The sequence below is a fragment of the Pseudopipra pipra genome, chromosome 21 (assembly GCF_036250125.1).
Source record: "Pseudopipra pipra isolate bDixPip1 chromosome 21, bDixPip1.hap1, whole genome shotgun sequence".
Lineage (NCBI taxonomy): Eukaryota > Metazoa > Chordata > Aves > Passeriformes > Pipridae > Pseudopipra > Pseudopipra pipra.
Genome location: NC_087569.1, coordinates 1564935 through 1585087, shown reverse-complemented (window position 1 = coordinate 1585087; position 20153 = coordinate 1564935). Strand labels below are relative to the sequence as shown.

General features: G+C 46.5%; 1 protein-coding gene across 9 annotated transcripts in view; it reads right to left on the bottom strand.

Annotated features, from left to right (window-relative positions):
• Positions 1–20153, bottom strand: part of AUTS2 (activator of transcription and developmental regulator AUTS2) — a 1122443-nt gene that overhangs the window by 713843 nt on the left and 388447 nt on the right. The window contains exon 4 of one of the 9 annotated variants that reach the window (XM_064677613.1): positions 1322–1418. The exons of the other annotated variants lie outside the window; for them this stretch is intronic. Within the exon in view, the coding sequence (XP_064533683.1) occupies positions 1322–1418 (97 nt within the window). The remainder of the gene's footprint in view (positions 1–1321; positions 1419–20153) is intronic. 9 annotated transcript variants of the gene reach the window in all.

Below are 20153 nucleotides of genomic sequence, written 5' to 3'. Positions count from 1 at the left end.
GTGCAATTGGAGCGTTTCACTAACGTCTCTATATTGTATTAACTCCTCATACTGTGTCCCTCCAATGGAATTTTTGAGTGGAGAAATGTGTTGTGGTTCCTTATAGATCTAAGGAGAAAGCTCAGAACTCTATTTATTCCCAGGTTTTGCCACTGACTTGTTGCATGACTTCATTAAAAAAGCATTGCCTGGCTAAATTAATTACCATATGTGAAACGCTTTGAACATTTCTGCTTGGTCTCTACCTTCAAAACAGAATATTTCCCTCTTATAATGATCTTCTATTAAAATTGTCAATATTCTTTGCCAGCAGAAATTGATTTCACTTCTCTGTGCTTCCAGCAGCACGACTGGAAAGCAACCTGTCCCCTCCCTGCTCCATGGCACGTGGGGGAATGTCGGGAGGTGGGAAATGCAGCCCTCCAGCCTGGCAGCTCCACACCCACCCTGGCACCAGAGGCAAGGAAATAAGGTAGATTTGCAGATTCTTTCCCCATCATTTCCCTGGACACCCCCAATCTTGTCCCAGCACTATCCTCCTCCACACAGACTTTTCAAACAGCATATGGAGCTCACAGCCCGGCTCGCTCTGTCCCCTGCGTGTGGATCCCCTGGGCTGCCTGTCAAACTCCTACTCCCCTGCTCCCAGAGAGCTGAACCATCCAAGGCTGAGGCACCCTGAGAAGGCTCAGTGTTCAATATAGCCTGAAAAAAAACATTACCATGCACAAGTCCCTCTTTGATAAAATAATCCTGCTTAAATTCAGAACCCAAAAAACCATGACAACTTTGGTAAGCCTGAAAATTAGAAGCCTTTAACTTGTTTTCATCTCCAAATACCAAACGAGCACAAATGTGATACAGGAACCAATACTTCTATTTATTTGGGTGAAAAACCATCAGCAGCTGCCCCTGGTGATCAGCATTACAAGCCTCCACTGCAACCCAGCACGGAGTGACTGCAGGCTCTGACCCTGCTCAGCCTCACGAACACTGAAACCTTCCAGCAGCCCCTCCTGAAGCTGCAGCCTGGAGGTGCAGAACCACAGGGAGACAGAAGCAGGAGCCTAAGCAGGATCTCAAATGCAAAAATCCACTCGAGCTGCGCTGCTGAAGCCCAGGAGCACGGAGGCTGCCAGGGGGAAGCACACCCAGCCCAAGGCTCTCGGAGAGCAGAGCAGCTGCTGAGTGCTCAGACAGCCATACGGCTGCTTCCCATCCAACATACTGCTCCCAGTGCTGAGCAGCAACTGCAGAAAACAACAGAAGGGAAATAATAAGGGCTATATATTATGTGTAGATTAAAAAAAACCAACCAAACCAGGTTCTCCAATTCAGCATGCTTGCACCTTCCAGCTACTTCTTGGTAGCCGTGATCCAGGAGCAGGGGTTGTGTTGAAGGAGATCTGGCTCTTTCTCTAAAAGCCAGAAAGACCACAGTTTGCAGTCTGTACACAAGACAATAACCCACATTGCTTTCTAGGTATCTACTGGCATTGAGAAGCCTCTGATCAAGTTGCTAATTTAGAAAAAAAAAAAAAGGAAAAAACAAGGTGGAGAATGAACTTAATAGAAACCACTTGAAATGCGTTTGTTTATAGAAAAAAATGAAGGCTGGAACAGGGTGGGGTGGGAGGATTTTTTTTCTAGTCTCCCACGTACTCCTAAAATGGTCTGTGCCTTGCCTGGAAGTAAATCAATACTAAGCACAGTCCAGGCGAGACTGCCATCTTACATGAAGCACTGACTGTAAAATAGACACAAAAGACACATGATACTCTCTGAGGTCCCCAGCAGCTATAATATCCATCCTTGGCAGCTCGCTTGACATTTCCTTGCCCTGCTTCCCAGTCCTCTTTCTTCCTCCCTCCTCCCTCCCCCTCTCCTGCTCCTCTCTCTCTGCTAACAGCCCTGCTCTGCCTCTCAGGGGCTTGCCGACCGGGTGAACAGATAACAAACCTGTCAAGAAGGGTTTAGCTGGGGAATAAATCCTGCATTCGCCAGGAAATGATGTGTACAATGGGAAAATACAAGGGATGACATGAGCCTTCCCTTCTGAGAGAGTGGCCAGGAGATCCTTAAAATGTTACAGCTCGTGCTAAATGGACATTGGGATGGCTGATTAGATCGTATCTCAGACCTTTCAAGTGCCTCCCTCCCTCCCCACTTCTCACTGCTACTGAAGACACACAAAGAAAACAGACAAAGCCCATCCCTACTTTTTCTCCTTAAAATATGTATTTTTTTTAGAGGCTTGGCCATGAGGAAGGTGGGGTTGGCATGTACTAAGCCTAAGGTCAAGGCTAAAATCTCTTTTAGTGGCAGAAAGGTCACATGAAATCCACTGGGTAGTCACAATTTCCATTTATAAAAGGCAAATATAAAAGCAAGAACCTTATCTTGGGGACTTAATACATGTCTTGGCTTATTACTGTTTTCAAAGAGCCTTTTGCACAAATCTGATTTGCACTGGTGCAATAAAGATTCATTATCCTTTTACACAGCAGACTTTGCATTTCTGCTCAGGATTTAATTATGAAAAACAGAACCCATCCCATAAACAGATGCTAATCACAGTAGGAAAGTACTTTCATTTGAGTAACAAGGTAGCTCAGAAAGTTTGCTTGGAAGTCTGCTGCATCAGCAAGAAGAGTTATTAGGGAGGAGAAAAGGGAAGGAAGAACTGATTCAATACTTCTCACAGCCAGCATCTCCATGCTGAGATCTCAGGGAGCTAGTTTTGTTGGGAACAGAAGAAGAGCAATTCCACGTGTCAGGAACTCCCCTCTCTAGCACACACAACTGATCAAGAACCTTGTCTGCAGCTGCTTCTTGAATTCTAACACTGGCTGTCTTCAATCACAACCTTGGGTTAACCTCAAATTCAAATCCTGGAAAACTTTGGGATTCAGATGGAATCATTCCTTTTGGTCTCTAGTACAGCAAACCCAGTGTTGCTGCGTTTGTGTGCCAGGGGACTGTTTCCCCCCATGTCCAGGCACACACCCCATGGCTCTGATGGAGATTTTATAACACAATGTCATCCATCCTCCACATGGATATTTGACAGAGCTGAGGAATCTTGCAAAATGAAACTGCTGCCAGTGCACTTTCAGCTCTTGAAATCCAAGATGTTGTTTTTCACTCTTTTAAAATACCTTTTGAGATACTGATATCACAGTGCAAAGTGTGACTCCAGTGGATGGTTATCATACAAAGCCCGTTCAGGGTACAATGAGCAATACAGGGCAGATACTCTGGTGACACAAACTGTGGGTAAAGCAATGCAATCTGCACAGAGATTGCTATCCACAGAGAAAATCCGAAGTACTTTGGTTATCACAGGTAATGGTTGCTTGTAATGGTTCCTTAAAGCTTGATTTAACAATCAGGAAAACATGGATTTTGGTAACTTTGCAAAAACTGCTGTTTAAATACAGATTACGAAGTCAAATCCACTATGCAGTAACCAAATACAACTGCTTGTAACACTTGTCAGTCCATGATGGCAGCACTAGTTTACTTGGAGCAATGACACCAAGTGTCTTCCAAGAGAAGCTACAGCCAAGGGTCCACTCACAGTGACAGCTCTGTCTAAGCAGATAAAACAATCTGAATGACAATGGGCTTCTTGCTGTAAGAAAGGCCAGGCTGGGTTCAGACAACTCTGCCGTGCATCTTCCAACTCATAGTCAACATCTGGCTACAGGTAAACTCCAGTGACGTAATGCAATGCAATAAACCTTGTTTGCAACATCTTGAAGGAACAATGCCTTTACTAATGATATTTTAATGAGGAAATGTGTATGGTAATTACTGCTGTCTTCTAGCTGGTCTGAAAAAAAAAGTCCTGCATCCAGGAAATGTAATGTTGAATGGCTTTTTCTGTTTGGTTTGGGGTTTTTGTCCTCATTCTTAGTCTAAGCAAGAATGCCACAGAAATGGCTTCAGCTAAAGGGAGATTACTGTTGAATAAGATCATATCTTCCTTTTTTATTTTGTATAAGTGTTTTCTTAATTTGCAACTGGTATTTCAAGGAAGAGACACATAAAGTACTTAGCTATTATTAGAGGAATTGAGCAATATAATATGATCCTGTTTATGCCCTAATAGCAAGAAGTGATGGACTGGTTTGCCACAGACAGCATTTTATTACTGCAGGGCCACATGTGCTGGGAGTTGCAGTGACCTTACACTCAGAGGTTCCCATCTTATTTTCTACTGCTAAGTGTTGCTTTTTTTCCATTTCTGGAGGGGAAGAAGGTCACTTCTCACTATTACTGTTCCATTAACTTACACTACAGCATACAGATTCTTAATCCAATAGCACCTTACATTGTGCCTTTTAACTCAATAGTGCTTTATTTTCTCAAGTCTTGCCTACACTGAACAAATTAATACCTGAAGTTCTGCACTTATCAGGAGCAGAACAGTTAAAATGTTTAGTAAGAGTGCTGGGGGGCTGAGGCATTGGTACAAAAACCATTTTTCTTTTCACCTTTGCAGTTGTTAACAAGGAGTGATGGGCTCCGACACACCTGCAAGCACTGGAGCTGGACTCTCATTCACACTCAGCATCAATGAGAGCCAGACCCACCACACAGCACCATTTTTCATGACTTATACTTACTGAATAACGCTGATGCCTTACAACATTTCTTAACACACATCAGAAAACAAGACAAAACTTGCATTTCAGCAATGTTGCATTTTATAAATATCACTCTTCAGTCAAGGTGTTGTTTGGAGCCAATGGTATCCTTGCCACACACACTGCTGGGAGCACTAGGACTCAGTTTGAAACAACTTTTGCCCAATTAAACAGTGACTTTGCTCACCTGAAAGAAGAGACATAGCCCTTACTTGTGATTCATGGGTGCACTGTTGCCCTTCAGTAACACCAACAGATCAATAGGATTTTACTCAGCAATTGGTCTAGGTGCAAAAAGGGGCTCCAGTTCAACCTGTTCTGCCATTTCTAATTTATCTTCTTTAATAAAGAAATTAAAAAAATAAGCAGGGATGTTTTATTTAAGAATCTGATTCTAGACATATCAATGCATTAAAGACATCCCTGCAGATTCAGCCTTTTCCGATTGAATTCTGGATCATTTTTACTCAGTGAATGGAACAGGAAAAGTCCAGGATGCCAAGAGAATAATATACTACAAGCTGGTGTTATGATGACATGCTTCAAATAATCCCCTGCCAAAATGAAATTTAATTATAGCCATTGTTTGTATTATTCAAACGACTATTGACAGTAAATCTATCTAGCACGACGTTTCCTCTTTGTATTCACTGCAGCCTTTAGACTGGAAGGAAAAAAAAATAAAACTAAGAAAAAGGAAATGTTTCCCCCCCCTTCCTCCTTCCGTGGTATCAGGCTACACGAGGCCACTGAAGCCCAGTTGATTTCCCAAGTCCAATTATTTTGCAGTACACAATCCTCTAGAATAGCACAGCTCACCTGGGGACTGGGGCTGCCTAAACACGCTGCACTTAATGGAGTCCCTGAAGTTGTCTCCATTTCATTGCTCCTAACTAATAGGCTGTGATATTTTTTTTTCCCCAAACAGACCACAGCTCTTCCCACTTCCCCTCGCCCATGCCTCCACATAAAATCCAAGTGGCTAACGAGGCATCAGGAGCCCGCCCGCCCCTCTCCACCGCTGTACCTTCACCACCCCCTGCTGACGGCAGGGCGCTAAGCACCAGCACCCTCACCTGCTGCCCCCTCCACGGCCCACGGCCCTCCCAGCCTCGCGGTTGGAGGAAGGACAGAGAGAGACAGGAAAAACATACACTTGTGACTGGTGCCTGATGGCATGAATGCTACCAGACCCGTGCAAGGCTAAGGCCTAATAAAAAGGAGTTCCTTTCTTTAAGATATCAGTGATTTTTAATATAATTCGCTCTGCTTTCCCTTCCCTTCCCTTCCCTTTCCCTTCCCTTCCCTTCCCTTCCCTTCCCTTCCCTTCCCTTCCCTTCCCTTCCCTTCCCTTCCCTTCCCTTCCCTTCCCTTCCCTTCCCTTCCCTTCCCTCCCTTCCCTTTCCCTTCCCTTCCCTTCCCTTCCCTTCCCTTCCCTTCCCTTCCCTTCCCTTCCCTTCCCTTCCTTCCCTTTCCCTTCCCTTCCCTTCCCTTCCCTTCCCTTCCCAAACCTTCCCTTCCCTTCCCTTGCCCTTCCCAAACCTTCCCTTCCCTTCCCTTCCCAAACCTTCCCTTCCCTTCCTAAACCTTCCCTTCCCAAACCTTCCCTTCCCTTCCCTTCCCTTCCCTTCCCTTCCCTTCCCTCCTTCCCTTCCCTTCCCTTCCCTTCCCTTCCCTTCCCTTCCCTTCCCTTCCCTTCCCTTCCCTTCCCTTCCCTTCCCTTCCCTTCCCTTCCCTTCCCAAACCTTCCCTTCCCAAACCTTCCCTTCCTTCCCAAACCTTCCCTTTCCCTTCCCAAACCTTCCCTTCCCTTCCCTTCCCTTCCCTTCCCTTCCCTTCCCTTCCCTTCCTTCTTCCCTTCCCTTCCCCTTCCCTTCCCTTGTCCTCCTTCCCTTCCCTTCCCTTCCCTTCCCTTCCCTTCCCTTCCCTTCCCTTCCCTTCCCTTCCCTTCCCTTCCCTTCCCTTCCCTTCCCAAACCTTCCCTTCCCTTCCCCTTCCCAAACCTTCCCTTCCCTTCCCTTCCCTTCCCAAACCTTCCCTTCCCAAACCTTCCCAAAACCTTCCCAAACGCCTTCCCAAGACCTTCCCAAACCTTCCCAAACCTTCCCAAACCTTCCCTTCCCTTCCCAAACCTTCCCTCCCTTCCCTTCCCTCCCTTCCCTTCCCTTCCCTTCCACCTTCCCTTCCCTTCCCTTCCCATCCCTTCCCTTCCCTTCCCTTCCCTTCCCTTCCCTTCCCGTTCCCTTCCCTATCCCTTCCCTTCCCTTCCCTTCCTTCCCTTCCCTTCCCTTCCCTTCCCTTCCCTTCCCTTCCCTTCCCTTCCCTTCCCTTCCCTTCCCTTCCCTTCCCTTCCCACCTTCCCAACCTTCCCAAACCTTCCCAAACCTTCCCAAACCTTCCCAAACCTTCCCAAACCTTCCATCCCTTCCCAAACCTTCCTTCCCTTCCCACCTTCCTTCCTTCCCTTCCCTTCCCTTCCCTTCCCTTCCCTTCCCTTCCCTTCCCTTCCCTTCCTTCCCTTCCCTTCCCCTTCCCTTCCCTTCCCTTCCCTTCCCTTCACTTCCCAAACCTTCCCTTCCCTTCCCAATCCTTCCAACCTTCCTCCAAGACCTTCCCTTCCCTTCCCTTCCCTTCCCTTCCCTTCCCTTCCCAAACCTTCCCTTCCCAAACCTTCCCTTCCCTTCCCTTTCCTTCCCAAACCTTCCCTTCCCGAAACCTTCCTTCCCAAACCTTCCCTTCCCAAACCTTCCCTTCCCTTCCCTTCCCAAACCTTCCCTTGCCCTTCCCTTCCCGTCCCTTCCCTTCCCTTCCCTTCCCTTCCCTTCCCTTCCCTTCCTTCCCCTTCCCTTCCCTTCCTTCCCTTCCCAAACGCTTCCCCAAACCTTCCCTTCCCTTCCCAAACCTTCCCTTCCCTTCCCTTCCCTTCCCTTCCCTTCCCAAACCTTCCCTTCCCTTCCCTTCCCTTCCCTTCCCTTCCCTTCCCTTCCCTTCCCTTCCCTTCCCTTCCCTTCCCTTCCTTCCCTTCCCTTCCCTTCCCTTCCCTTCCTCCCTTCCCTTCCCTTCCCTTCCCTTCCCTTCCCTTCCCTTCCCTTCCCTTCCCTTCCCTTCCCTTCCCTTCCCTTCCCTTCCCTTCCCAAACCTTCCCTTCCCAAACCTTCCCTTCCCCAACCTTCCCTTCCAAACCTTCCCTTCCCAAACCTTCCCATTCCCTTCCCTTTCCCTTCCCAAACCTTCCCTTCCCTTCCCAAAACCTTCCCTTCCCTTCCCTTCCCTTCCCTTCCCTTCCCTTCCCTTCCCTTCCCTTCCCTTCCCTTCCCTTCCCTTCCCTTCCCTTCCCTTCCCTTCCCTTCCTTCCCTTCCCAAACCTTCCCTTCCCTTCCTTCCCTTCCCTTCCATTCCCTTCCCTTCCCAGAACCTTCCCAAACCTTCCCTTCCCTTTCCCAGAAACCTTCCCTTTCCCAAACCTTCCCTTTCCCAAACCTTCCCTTCCCAAACCTTCCCTTCCCTTCCCTTCCCTTCCCTTCCCTTCCCTTCCCTTCCCTTCCCTTCCCTTCCCTTCCCTTCCCTCCCTTCCCTTTCCCTTCCCTTCCCTTCCCTTCCCTTCCCTTCCCAAACCTTCCCTTCCCTTCCCTTCCCTTTCCCTTCCCTTCCCTTCCCTTCCCTTCCCTTCCCTTCCCTTCCCTTCCCTTCCCTTCCCTTCCCTTCCCTTCCCTTCCCTTCCCTTCCCTTCCCTTTCCCTTCCCTTCCCTTCCCTTCCCTTCCCTTCCTTCCCTTCCCTTCCTCCTTCCCAAACCTTCCCAAACCTTCCCAAACCTTCCCTTCCCAAACCTTCCCTTCCCAAACCTTCCCTTCCCTTCCCAAACCTTCCCTTCCCAAACCTTCCCTTCCCTTCCCAAACTCCCTTCCCTTCCCTTACCCTTCCCTTCCCTTTCCCTTCCCTTCCCTTCCCTTCCCTTCCCTTCCCTTCCCTTCCCTTCCCTTCCCTTCCCTTCCCAAACCCTTCCCTTGCCCTTCCCTTCCCTTCCCTTCCCCTTCCCTTCCTTCCCTTCCCTTCCCTTTCCCAAACCTTCCCTTCCCTTCCTTCCCTTCCCTTCCCTTCCCTTCCCCTTCCCAAACCTTCCCTTCCCTTCCCTTCCCTTCCCTTCCCTTCCCTTCCCTTCCCTTCCTTCCCTTCCCTTCCCTTCCCTTCCCTTCCCTTCCCTTCCCTTTCCCTTCCCTTCCCTTCCCTTCCCTTCCCTTCCCTTCCCTTCCCTTCCCTTCCCTTCCCTTCCCTTCCCTTCCCTTCCTTCCCAAACCTTCCCTTCCCAAACCTTCCTTCCCTTCCTTCCCTTCCCTTCCCTTCCCAAACCTTCCCCTTCCCTTCCCTTCCCAAACGCTTCCCTTCCCAAACCTTCCCTTCCCTTCCCAAACCTTCCCTTCCCTTCCCTTCCCTTCCCTTCCCTTCCCTTCCCTTCCTCCTTCCCTTCCCTTCCCTTCCTTCCCTTCCCTTCCCTTCCCAAACCCTTCCCGTTCCCAAACCTTCCCTTCCCTTCCCTTCCCTTCCCAAACCTTCCCTTCCCTTCCCTTCCCTTCCCTTCCCCTTCCCTTCCCTTCCCTTCCCTTCCCTTCCCTTCCCTTCCCTTCCCTTCCCTTCCCTTCCCAAACCTTCCCTTCCCTTCCCAAACCTTCCCTTCCCTTCCCAAACCTTCCCTTCCCTTCCCTTCCCTTCCCTTCCCAAACCTTCCCTTCCCTTCCCAAACCTTCCCTTCCCTTCCAAACCTTCCCTTCCCTTCCCTTCCCTTCCCTTCCCTTCCCTTCCCTTCCCCCTTCCCTTCCCTTCCCTTCCCTTCCCTTCCCTTCCCTTCCCTTCCCTTCCCTTCCCTTCCCTTCCCTTCCCTTCCCTTCCCAAACCTTCCCAAACCTTCCCTTCCCTTCCCAAACCTTCCCTTCCCTTCCCAAACTTCCCTTCCCTTCCCAAACCTTCCCTTCCCAAACCTTCCCTTCCCTTCCCTTCCCTTCCCTTCCCTTCCCTTTCCCTTCCCTTCCCTTCCCTTCCCTTCCCTTCCCTTCCCTTCCCTTCCCTTCCCTTCCCTTCCCTTCCCTTCCCTTCCCAAACCTTCCCTTCCCTTCCCTTCCCTTCCCAAACCTTCCCTTCCCAAACCTTCCCTTCCCTTCCCTTCCCTTCCCTTTCCCTTCCCTTCCCTTCCCTTCCCTTCCCTTCCCTTCCCTTCCCTTCCCAAACCTTCCCTTCCCTTCCCTTCCCTTCCCTTCCCTTCCCAACCTTCCCTTCCCTTCCCTTCCCTTCCCAAACCTTCCCTTCCCTTCCTTCCCTTCCCTTCCCTTCCCTTCCCTTCCCTTCCCTTCCCTTCCCAAACCTTCCCTTCCCTTCCCTTCCCTTCCCTTCCCTTCCCTTCCCTTCCCTTCCCTTCCCTTCCCTTCCCTTCCCTTCCCTTCCCTTCCCTTCCCTTCCCTTCCTTCCCTTCCCTTCCCTTCCCTTCCCTTCCCTTCCCAAACCTTCCTTTCCCTTCCCTTCCCAAACCTTCCCTTCCCAAACCTTCCCTTCCCAAACCTTCCCTTCCTTCCCTTCCCTTCCCCTTCCCTTCCCTTCCCTTCCCTTCCCTTCCCTTCCCTTCCCTTCCCTTCCCTTCCCTTCCCTTCCCTTCCCTTCCCTTCCCTTCCCTTCCCTTCCCTTCCCTTCCCTTCCACTTCCCTTCCCAAACCTTCCCTTCCCAAACCTTCCCTTCCCTTCCCTTCCCAAACCTTCCCTTCCCTTCCCTTCCCTTCTCCCTTCCCTTCCCTTCCCTTCCCTTCCCTTCCCTTCCCTTCCCTTCCCTTCCCTTCCCTTCCCTTCCTTCCCTTCCCTTCCCTTCCCTTCCCTTCCCTTTCCCCTTCCCTTCCCTTCCCTTCCCTTCCCTTCCCTTCCCTTCCCTTCCCTTCCCAAACCTTCCCCTTCCCTTCCCAAACCTTCCCTTCCCTTCCCTTCCCAAACCTTCCCTTCCCTTCCCTTCCCTTCCCTTCCCTTCCCTTCCCTTCCCTTCCTCCCTTTCCCTTCCCTTCCCTTCCCTTCCCTTGCCCTTCCCTTCCCTTCCTTCCCTTCCCTTCCCAAACCTTCCCTTCCCTTCCCTTCCCCTACCCTTCCCCTTCCCTTCCCTTCCCTTCCCTTCCCTTCCCTTCCCTTCCCAAACCTTCCCTTCCCTTCCCTTCCCAAACCTTCCCTTCCCTTCCCTTCCCTTCCCTTCCCCTTCCACTTCCCGTTCCCTTCTTCCCTTCCCTTCCCTTCCCAAACCTTCCCAAACCTTCCCTTCCCTTCCCTTCCCTTCCCAAACCTTCCCAAACCTTCCCAAACCTTCCCAAACCCTTCCCAAACCTTCCCTTCCCAAACCTTCCCTTCCCAAACCTTCCCAAACCTTCCCAAACCTTCCCAAACCTTCCCTTCCCAAACCTTCCCAAACCTTCCCAAACCTTCCCTTCCCAAACCTTCCCAAACCTTCCCTTCCCAAAACCTTCCCAAAACCTTCCTTTCCCTTCCCTAACCTAACCTTCCCAAACCTTCCCTCCCCTCCTTTTCCTTTCCTTCTCAACCTATTGTTTGTGCATGTGCAACAGGCCAGGTCTCCAGCAACAGAAAGAGAACTGCAACTTCAGAAAAGATAATTCTGCGAATTGTTCACCAAAACATGATCTTCTGCGTCTCTTTTCTCCTAAATCCCATCACTTTTGGGTTCTCTACCATCAACCTGTGACTCTGTGTCAGCCAAAGTCCGGTTATACAGCACCTGTTCTCCTCAGAGCATCACCAAGGGATTACATGACTCAAAACACTAAAAACTGCCGATGGCTGGAAGTGTTGAGGTTCAAAAGTATGAGGATTTTGAGGGGGAGTATTGCTGTCATGTTTAAAAAGGTCCTGCACAGCTGTTGGGGACAGTCCTGCTCGCTGAGGAGCCCAGGCAGGGCTGGAGCTGAGCTGCCTCTCATTTGGCACTGAAGGTAGGTGTTGCCTCACCCTGGGGCAGGATGCAGGGGGAGATCTCTTACATTCATCCACAGAAAGGAAAACATAAACTTTCTCCCCCCCCTAAAAAAAAAACCAAACTAAACAACAATTCTGAAGTTATCTGGAATGTAAAATGATGAAGTGAGCGCGAAGATCTTCACAAAGCCTTCCCAGAGAAGGAATGACCCTTGCCATGCCAAAGGCTGGTGCCAGAGCCCCTGGGGGGACGGGAGCTGAGCTGACACAGTCCAGCCTTGTGCTGGCTGCAGAGGGGGAGAATGAGGTCCTGGGCTGGGACACCCAGGGGAGCAATGGCTTTTGAGCCCTGAGAGGACGAAGCCCCAAGAAGCCTGGTCTGATCTCAGAGCCAGCCCTGCCTGAGCAGGGGGTCAGGCTGGAGGACCGCCTGAGGTCCCTTCAGCCTGAATTATTTTCTGGTTCTCCAAGTCCTGAAAGCAGCAGACTAGAACTGCATTGATTGTATGTGAAAACAACAACTAAGAGCATCGCAAGGCTGCCTCAGAGGGGGTGCAAGAGCTGTAGGGCACCAAAGGCTACAAGGGCACAGCCAGCCCTCTTTGGAAGGGCTTTGATTTTGCAAAATCAGCTCCCAAGCAGGAATCTCTCTGAAAACTGGAGGTCTGAGGGGAAATGAAAGGCAATAGCAGTAGCCTTCTCCTCCTCTGCCCCCACAGTTTTCAGGGTCACTGTGCCAGGAGGACACGTCGAGGCAGCGCCCCTGATCCCACAGAAAGCAGGGACAGAAAGTCCAGTGCCCCTGAGGATCCCTCTCATCACTGCCTGACAGCAGCTACACTGCAGCACTGGAAGACAATATCAGGCATTTTAAAAGAAAATAAGGAATATTTGTATGGTCAGGCTTTAACTACAGTGATGGCTTAAGGTATTTTTACATAATTATTTTTCGTAACAATAAATAAGCACAGAGAAGTGAAAAATCAGAGGTTTTTTATGGCAAGCAGAGACCCATCCTGGCTCACTACTCATCTGATTATCTACTAAAATTTCTAGCTTGATTATCTGTTGTGAAGAGGAAGTGAAACACTTCCATTTCCTATTTAAAATACAGGCAAAATACTTAAAATCATCAGGACTGTATCATGTGAGAGCTGTCTGCACAAAATCTGAGCAAATAAACAAGGTCCTCAAAATGAAAGAACTCAAACTGAAGCAATAAAGGAAAATAAACCACTATTGCGTTAATTCAACCTAGAACAGCCGTTTCCTATGTTTTTCCCCTCAGTGAAAGACAAAATTCAGCTGAGGGATGGTGTTGAGCTGGAGGTAACAGGCAGTATCACAGCTCTCAGTACTCCAGACACCTTCACTAGTGGGTGTCTCTCTGTAATAAATGAATGGAATATCCCATCTTACAGAGCCTGTAAGCTGTCTGGGTACAGTAATTATCTTTCCTAAATAGCACTGGATACAGTTGGGCCTTATGTTTCTACAGGTCTTGAAAAATTACAAGTGAGGATAAAGGGGCAGGATATTGGGCCCATCTCCTACTGCTGGAGGCAGCAGAAAAGGGGGAGAAGGGGCTGAAGGGCAACTAGGTTGGATGTGTCCTATCCCCTTCCTGCTGATTAAAGTGAAGGACCTCAGCAGAAAATTTGCTGGACCCATTCAGTCTATTTTGGTTGTTTGGAAAGGTTTTGTGGCTAAAAAGCATTCAAAACCAAACCAAAGCAAAACAACTTTAGACAACTCAGTTTTTTGGTTGGTTGGATTTTTAATTTTCCTACATGTTTGTGTGGGACAACTTTCCATCATCCTCAAAAGACTTTCAAGTGACTGTTAGAAAAGAGGAACAGGCCTCCCACCCTTATAACAAAAATATGAATGCTTAGCTCTTAACAATATCCAATGCAGAATCACAGGAACAAACAGTGAATATTAATAGAATCACAGAATCAATGAATGGTTTGGGTTGGAAGGGACCTTAAAGACCATCTTGTTCCACCCCCTGCCATGGGCAGGGATACCTTCCCCTAGCCCAGGTTGCTCCAAGCCCCATCCAACCTGGCCTTGGACACTTCCAGGGATGGGGCATTGACAGCTTCACCTGTGCCAGTGCCTTACCACCCTCACAGCCAAGAAATTGTTCCTAATATCTCACCTAAACCTACTCTCTTTCAGTTTAAAGCCAACAGAGCTTTACTCCAAAAAAATACCCTGTGCCCAAGGTGAAAGACCTTGGTTATTAAGGTTTTACCTTCTGCACACATAAACCTGGCATCATTGTGCCCAACTTGAAAAAATATTTGCTTAATGCCATCGCAGGAGTTAAACATGTCAGCTCCACACATCGAATTTCTGAACACCAGCCATAATGACAGGAAACACTTCACTGGAAGTTGAATCTTTCAGTTACCTCAGCCTGGCAAAACCTGCAGAATTCTTTAATTTCTAGGTGTAGCCACATAAGTAAATATTGGCATTTTCAAAAACTGCCAACAATTCTAATTTTTAGACGCTCAGCCTTTGTCACAAACCAGAAACCCTCAGTCTTAACTTTGGTATTTGGGGCCTTTTCCTTAAAACTGAGATGCTCTGTATCACTAATCCCATCAGAAAGTCTCTGCAAGACACATGGGATACACTGGGGATGCTCAAGGCTCCACATGTAAACAACTGTGTGATCAACAAGGATTTTGGAACAAACAAATCCTTGGAACTCTCAGTGGCCCTTTAGAAGTGGTTAGTGCTTCTCTCTTCCTGCCAGGCCCTGGTAACATCACTTTTAGCCTTTTGTCTTTCAGATTTTGCAGTTTTAACATGGGGCTAATGCCAAGGGCCATCCACCACTGGGTTTCTCTGAATAACCTGTACAGTGCAGGTAAAAAGATGGATACTACTGTAAGCAGCAAGAGTGTTGTGGATGTGCTGAGGGGTGCACACGGTTTGGGTTTTTTGTGTTTTTTAGTTTTCTTTTGTAGGAAGCTTCTTCTGGAGAGAACCCAACACAACCCTCTGCTGCATCCCACCTCCCCCAGATACGGCCCATTTGCCTGGGGAAAAGGGGTTGTGCTGTCCAAGTGTGACAGCACAACACACAGATTGAAAACCCCTCAAACCAGGGCTTGCAGTCACTCTTAAGTTCCTGTACTTTGTTACCTAAAGCATGACAGGATAATGAGGTTTAATCACATTTGACATTTAGCTTGAGGTACAGTAAGTACACCTAAATCACCTCTTTGGCCAACACTGGCTTTGATGTTCTCATGGGAGACAGTTATTGTTGTCTTCAAAGGTTAAAGCCCTGACTAACTCCGTAGGTAGAATGACAGGAGCTCAAGGATGAAGCAGCAAAGTCTCTGGAGTGATCACCTACATGAACAGAATTTCTTCCACCCAACTTATCATGACTGTAATATGTAACTTGCAAATATATCCTCTATTTGAAAAGATTTCCTGGGGAAGGGAGAGCTTTCCTACTTTGCAGACACCAGTGTTGCAGTGTTTTTGCAGAGCACATATTAAAATGCATTAAGACATAACTAGGGTTGTCTCCATGTTATGCTGCTATTCTTAAGCTGTTATGTTACTAAGCCACATTGGCATTTTTCAACTTTCCTTTGATGTTCCCTCTATTATCTTTTTATAGCATAATCACACATTTTGGTATGTTGAAGATCAAAGGGAAGCTGGAGCTTCTAAGGCTAAGCCTGGATATGGGGCCTGTAACTAACTGAATTCATTATATTTAATAATATTCTCGAAGGAATGGCAGGGTGAAGTCATATGAAATAATAAACACGAAGGTAAATAGTGAAAAACTACTGGAGTAAGTTTAATGGCAGTTTTGTTTTATGCTTCTCTTAAGCTCCTGCACCAACTCTGTCACCCTCCACTACAGCCTGACATTTAGGCCTGGCTACCTGGCTGTGACAGCTCTTAATATTCCTTCACTGTAACAGCTCTCTCACCTAAAGTTATAAAGCTTTGAATAGACTGTGATACTTCTACAAAGTAAGAGCAACTGGCCTGCATTTGATAAACTACTTGAGGCACTTAAAATAAAAACATTCTCAAAGTAGACAGGTGTACATAAGAAGAAAACAGGCCTTTAAAAAGAACTTAATTCCTTTAGGTTCCTTGGAACTCCTATGTCAAAAATACTCATCTTCTGGCAGGCTTGGTAAGATTAAAATTAGTTCTAGATGGCATCACCAGAAGGCTATAACACACAGCTGAACGGCAGTCAAAAAGGTGTAAAATTCTCTTCTATTTTAGAAAGGACAGAGAGATGTATTCTAGCTTGGTCCTTGTAGCTGAATGCTTACTGATGAGTGAAAGTGCAACAATATCAATTACCTAAGCACTGGCTTTCAGAAAATAGTCCCTGAATTACACAGCCAGATGTCATTAAGGGCTTGCTTTTCACACTTACAAATGTGGAAGTTAATCTGAATAAACTTGTAAAGTGTGTTAATTGAGCAGTGAAACCTCTGTGCAGACACCAGTGCTGAGGACAGCAGCCTTCCCCCAGCTAGAGGTGTCCTGGGGTGTAATTCAAGCAGGGGAAGGAGTTACTCACTCCTGTAGCTGAAGTGCAGTGACCAATTTGATGCAACTGCTTCCACTGTTCCAGGGGGAAATGAGAGAGGTCAGTGTTAATCAGCTTCACTGCAGCCTAAGGGAACTTGTCTCACTCCCCAGGGGAAGAGGCTGGAAACCCTTGTGCTGTCAGGTCTTGCAATTCAACAATAGGGCCAAGAAAGGGAGGGGCGGACGAGGCAGCTCTTCCAGGGCCTGTCCAAAAGTAAAAACTGCAGACAAATTAGGAAATCACTGCCCCCTGTTTCTGCAGGCTCCTGGACTGCAGCATCACTGGAAGCATGAACCTGGGGAGAGACAAGACATGAAAATGAGGCAGAAATGGTTTGCTCTTGAACCTGAAACAATTTGGAATGGTGTCATGGTTGGGAGCTTCATGCCACCTGGGAATAGGTAATTTCTTAAATGATCTTGACTCCACTGCAAGAGAATATCTGACTAATGTGCAAGTGATTTAGGATGTTACCACAACTGAATTAACACTATTCTGAATTTAAGTAAGAATTCACCAAAGAGCTTAATGTGGTTTTGCCAGCCCACTTTAAATAACAATTCTCAGCTTAACTTCCTGAAAGTCTTTTTACAACCAAGCCCTACTCTGAAAATAACTCTGCCCGTTTTCCACTGGTATGTCACGGATCAGGAATCACCTACACTTGCAGCAAGAGGGAAATGGGACTCCCAAGTGCTTGACAGAGGGGTACCCACATTATAGGCAGCAGCTGAAGACCATACTGGAAGTACTGGGAAATCCACGTGGAACTCAGCCAGGACCCAGGAGCTAACTGTTAATAACCAAACCAAAGAAGCAAAAGCCATCAGAAAATCCAGTGCAATCCAGTACCTGAGAGATACCACTTGCAGCAGACAGTTTGTGCTGATCTCTACCTGTGAGTAACCGAAATTCTGGGTAATTACTGGAGAGAAGATTAAAAATTCCTGACACTTTGGTACTATTCTGTTAACATGAAATTTTTCATAAGCCCCATAACCAATTACAAAGACTGTACTGAGTTAACTTTTAGAAATTGCAGTTTAATAGGAGAGGGAAAAAAAAATAATTCTTTTTTATTACATCAATTACACAAGATAAATCCATATCTCATGTGGATATGACACATGCAACTTTTTTCTTGAGTGCTTTCTAATACCCCAACTCACTTGGTCCTCCCTCAACTTGAAGCTTTGAGATTCAGTGTACAAATCCACACAGAGTAACCAGCAAATCAGCTTAATACTCCAGGGGTGAAACTCATCTCACCCAGCATTTGCTGCTCTGGCTGTGACACAAAGACCAGATGACCAGGTAGGAAATCACACTCTGAGGGGTGAATTTGGCCACCCTGAGTCCCGTTTTAAGTGTTATGATGCTTAGAAAACATGAGAAATCCATGTGGAGAATGAACTGGGGACTCAGACCTGCCTGGCACTGATGCCAAACACTTCAACACCTTTTCCCGGCTTCCGTGCTTATCAAAATCCAAACAATGGATCTGGGGGGTTTATTTTTAGAGTGCTGTTCAATTAATTTTGGTTCTCTTGATAGACTACAGAGTCTTGCAGCTCTGCATTAAGCATACTCATTTTTTATCTCTAGTTATTGTACAATAATTTAACTTTATTGAAGTGAGGGTTTAAGTCCCCAAGGCAAATTGAAGTGCTGAGCCTGGGTATTCCAGTGTAACAAGAGTCCTTGTGCCTGTATTAGTGCCAAACTTCCCTGAAACACTGACTTTCCCCCCAGAAGCTCTTTTGCAATGTATAAAATGTCAGTATTTAAAACTATACTTTTTGAAGCATGCAAAAGTTCCACAGTTTTCCACAGAATACCTGTTTCTCTTAAAAGATTTGCCATTGTTTAAATGATTTCTCAGCACTGTTATTTTGTTTGGAAAAACAAATTCCCAAACAATTCTCTCTGTATGATAATGATGTCTTACCTACTTGATAAGACTGTGAATCGGTACAAAGTTTATTTTCTCTAGTGAATATTCCAAACTGTCATTACACTTCACCTATGTTCCAGTCAAGAGAGAGAATTTAATTAATTACTTTTCATCCAGAAAGAAATATATAAAACCCTAATATATAAAGCCCTAAACATTTGCAAAGCCCAAATGCAAATGGCTGTGTTTGAGGATCACCAGCTCAGTGCTAAAAATTACTCTTTCTCCAAGAAGCAGTAATGTGAAACTTGAGTTCCTCTAAAGATTTTCACCTTTACAGACTGGATGTGGAACAAGACCCGAAATTTTATTCTAAGGCTTTGAAAAAGAATGTAGACTTATACCCTTCCTCAAAGGCAACTCAGATTTTAACAGGTTTTGAAAAGGATTGCAAAACACTACAGGTTTCCTGTGTTGGCAGCAAAGCCTGTCTAAGAACATGAAGTAGAAAATAATAATAAAGTCTAATACAACCTTCTGTTGTACATAGGGCTTTAAGGATGTGATAAAAAAGACATGGTATTTTGTGTGCCACATTCAGAATGACACAGCCCCACAGTGAGGTCTGGGAGTGCTGATGTGATATATAAGTAAAACCTCTGTGCTTTCTCAGTTCAGTGTGATTAGTGAAGCAGTGGGTCACCCTGTTGTACACAGGTATGATGTAAAATGCAATATGGCATTTCTGTTATTATGCCTAAGTGGGAAAAAAAGGCAAAAAATAAGGCAAGGAATGTGCCGTCCTCCAAAGTAAAGGGAAATGCTACTGACAGCAGAATATTGCTTTGTTTGTTCTTGTGGCACAAACAGTCCTCAGGCACCTCCTAAACAGGCTGGAAATCAACCAAAGAAGAAAACTGGGTTGTTGGTTTTTTGGTTGTTGGTGGTTTTTTTGGGTTTTTTTTTTTTTTTTGGTGAGGATTTCAAAGTCACTTCTGACATATCAGTCAAAGCACCACAATCCAATCCCAGCAGATTATTATAAATCCAGAGGGTGATTTTTTCAAAGCTGCCAATGGGATTTAGATGCACAACCCTAATTTATTTAAGAAGAGCTGTAATTCCAGGGATGGACTTTGAAAGCAGAGTTATAAATATCAATACCTACGTGTCTGAAGACACAACCAAAGGCAAGGGAGCATTGTTTTGACAAAAACAGTGAAGACAAGAACAACAAACCTATAGGGAACAATAAGCGTAATGGATTACTGATAATGTCAGAAATGTCTAGATGGCTCCAGCTAGAGAGACCTACTCCAGACTTGTTTACACTGCAACAAAGCAATACATAATGCATTGGGCATTTGGGTTTTGCTGTTTGTGAAAGAAACTCGAGCCATTCTGTGTTTTACTTGCATTTCATAGTATCACTGGAGGTAACCATTAAGCTCATTTTACTTGTGAGTAGGTTGAGACATAAATCCAAGGTTACAGACAAAATCTCTGATTCAGCAAAGCACTTAAGCACATGCTTAGCTGTAAACACATGTACCATCCCATAAAAGTAAAGATAATCATGTGCTTAAGTGCTTTGCTGAATCAGGGCCAAAGACAATAGCAGAGCCAGGAGGAGAAGCCAGGCATCACTAAAACAACTAGACAACTTTCCCTGCAACATAAATGTTATAAAAAGGAATAGATCATAAAGGGGATGGTTATGACTTTTTAGAAGAGTTAAGAACAGCTGTCACAAGGTGGGGGGTAGGGACTGAGAATAAAAAGGCATTTTAATATTGGTTTTCACAGCATCCTTAAGAAAGCAGAAAGTAATTTGCTTCCTATTTCATCTCATGCCACTCTTTCAAACCTGCTTCCTCACTCAAGGAAAATCCCGGTGCATTACCCAGCCCTTCTGCTAATTGATTTTAGACCAATCATCATTCATTACTGTATCTTTGACTAGTAAAATAAGATGATACAAGGAAGAGCAGACAGGTTAGTGAGAGCAGGAGCAAGGTGCCAAGTAGGAAACACCAACACAGAATCACAGAATATGCT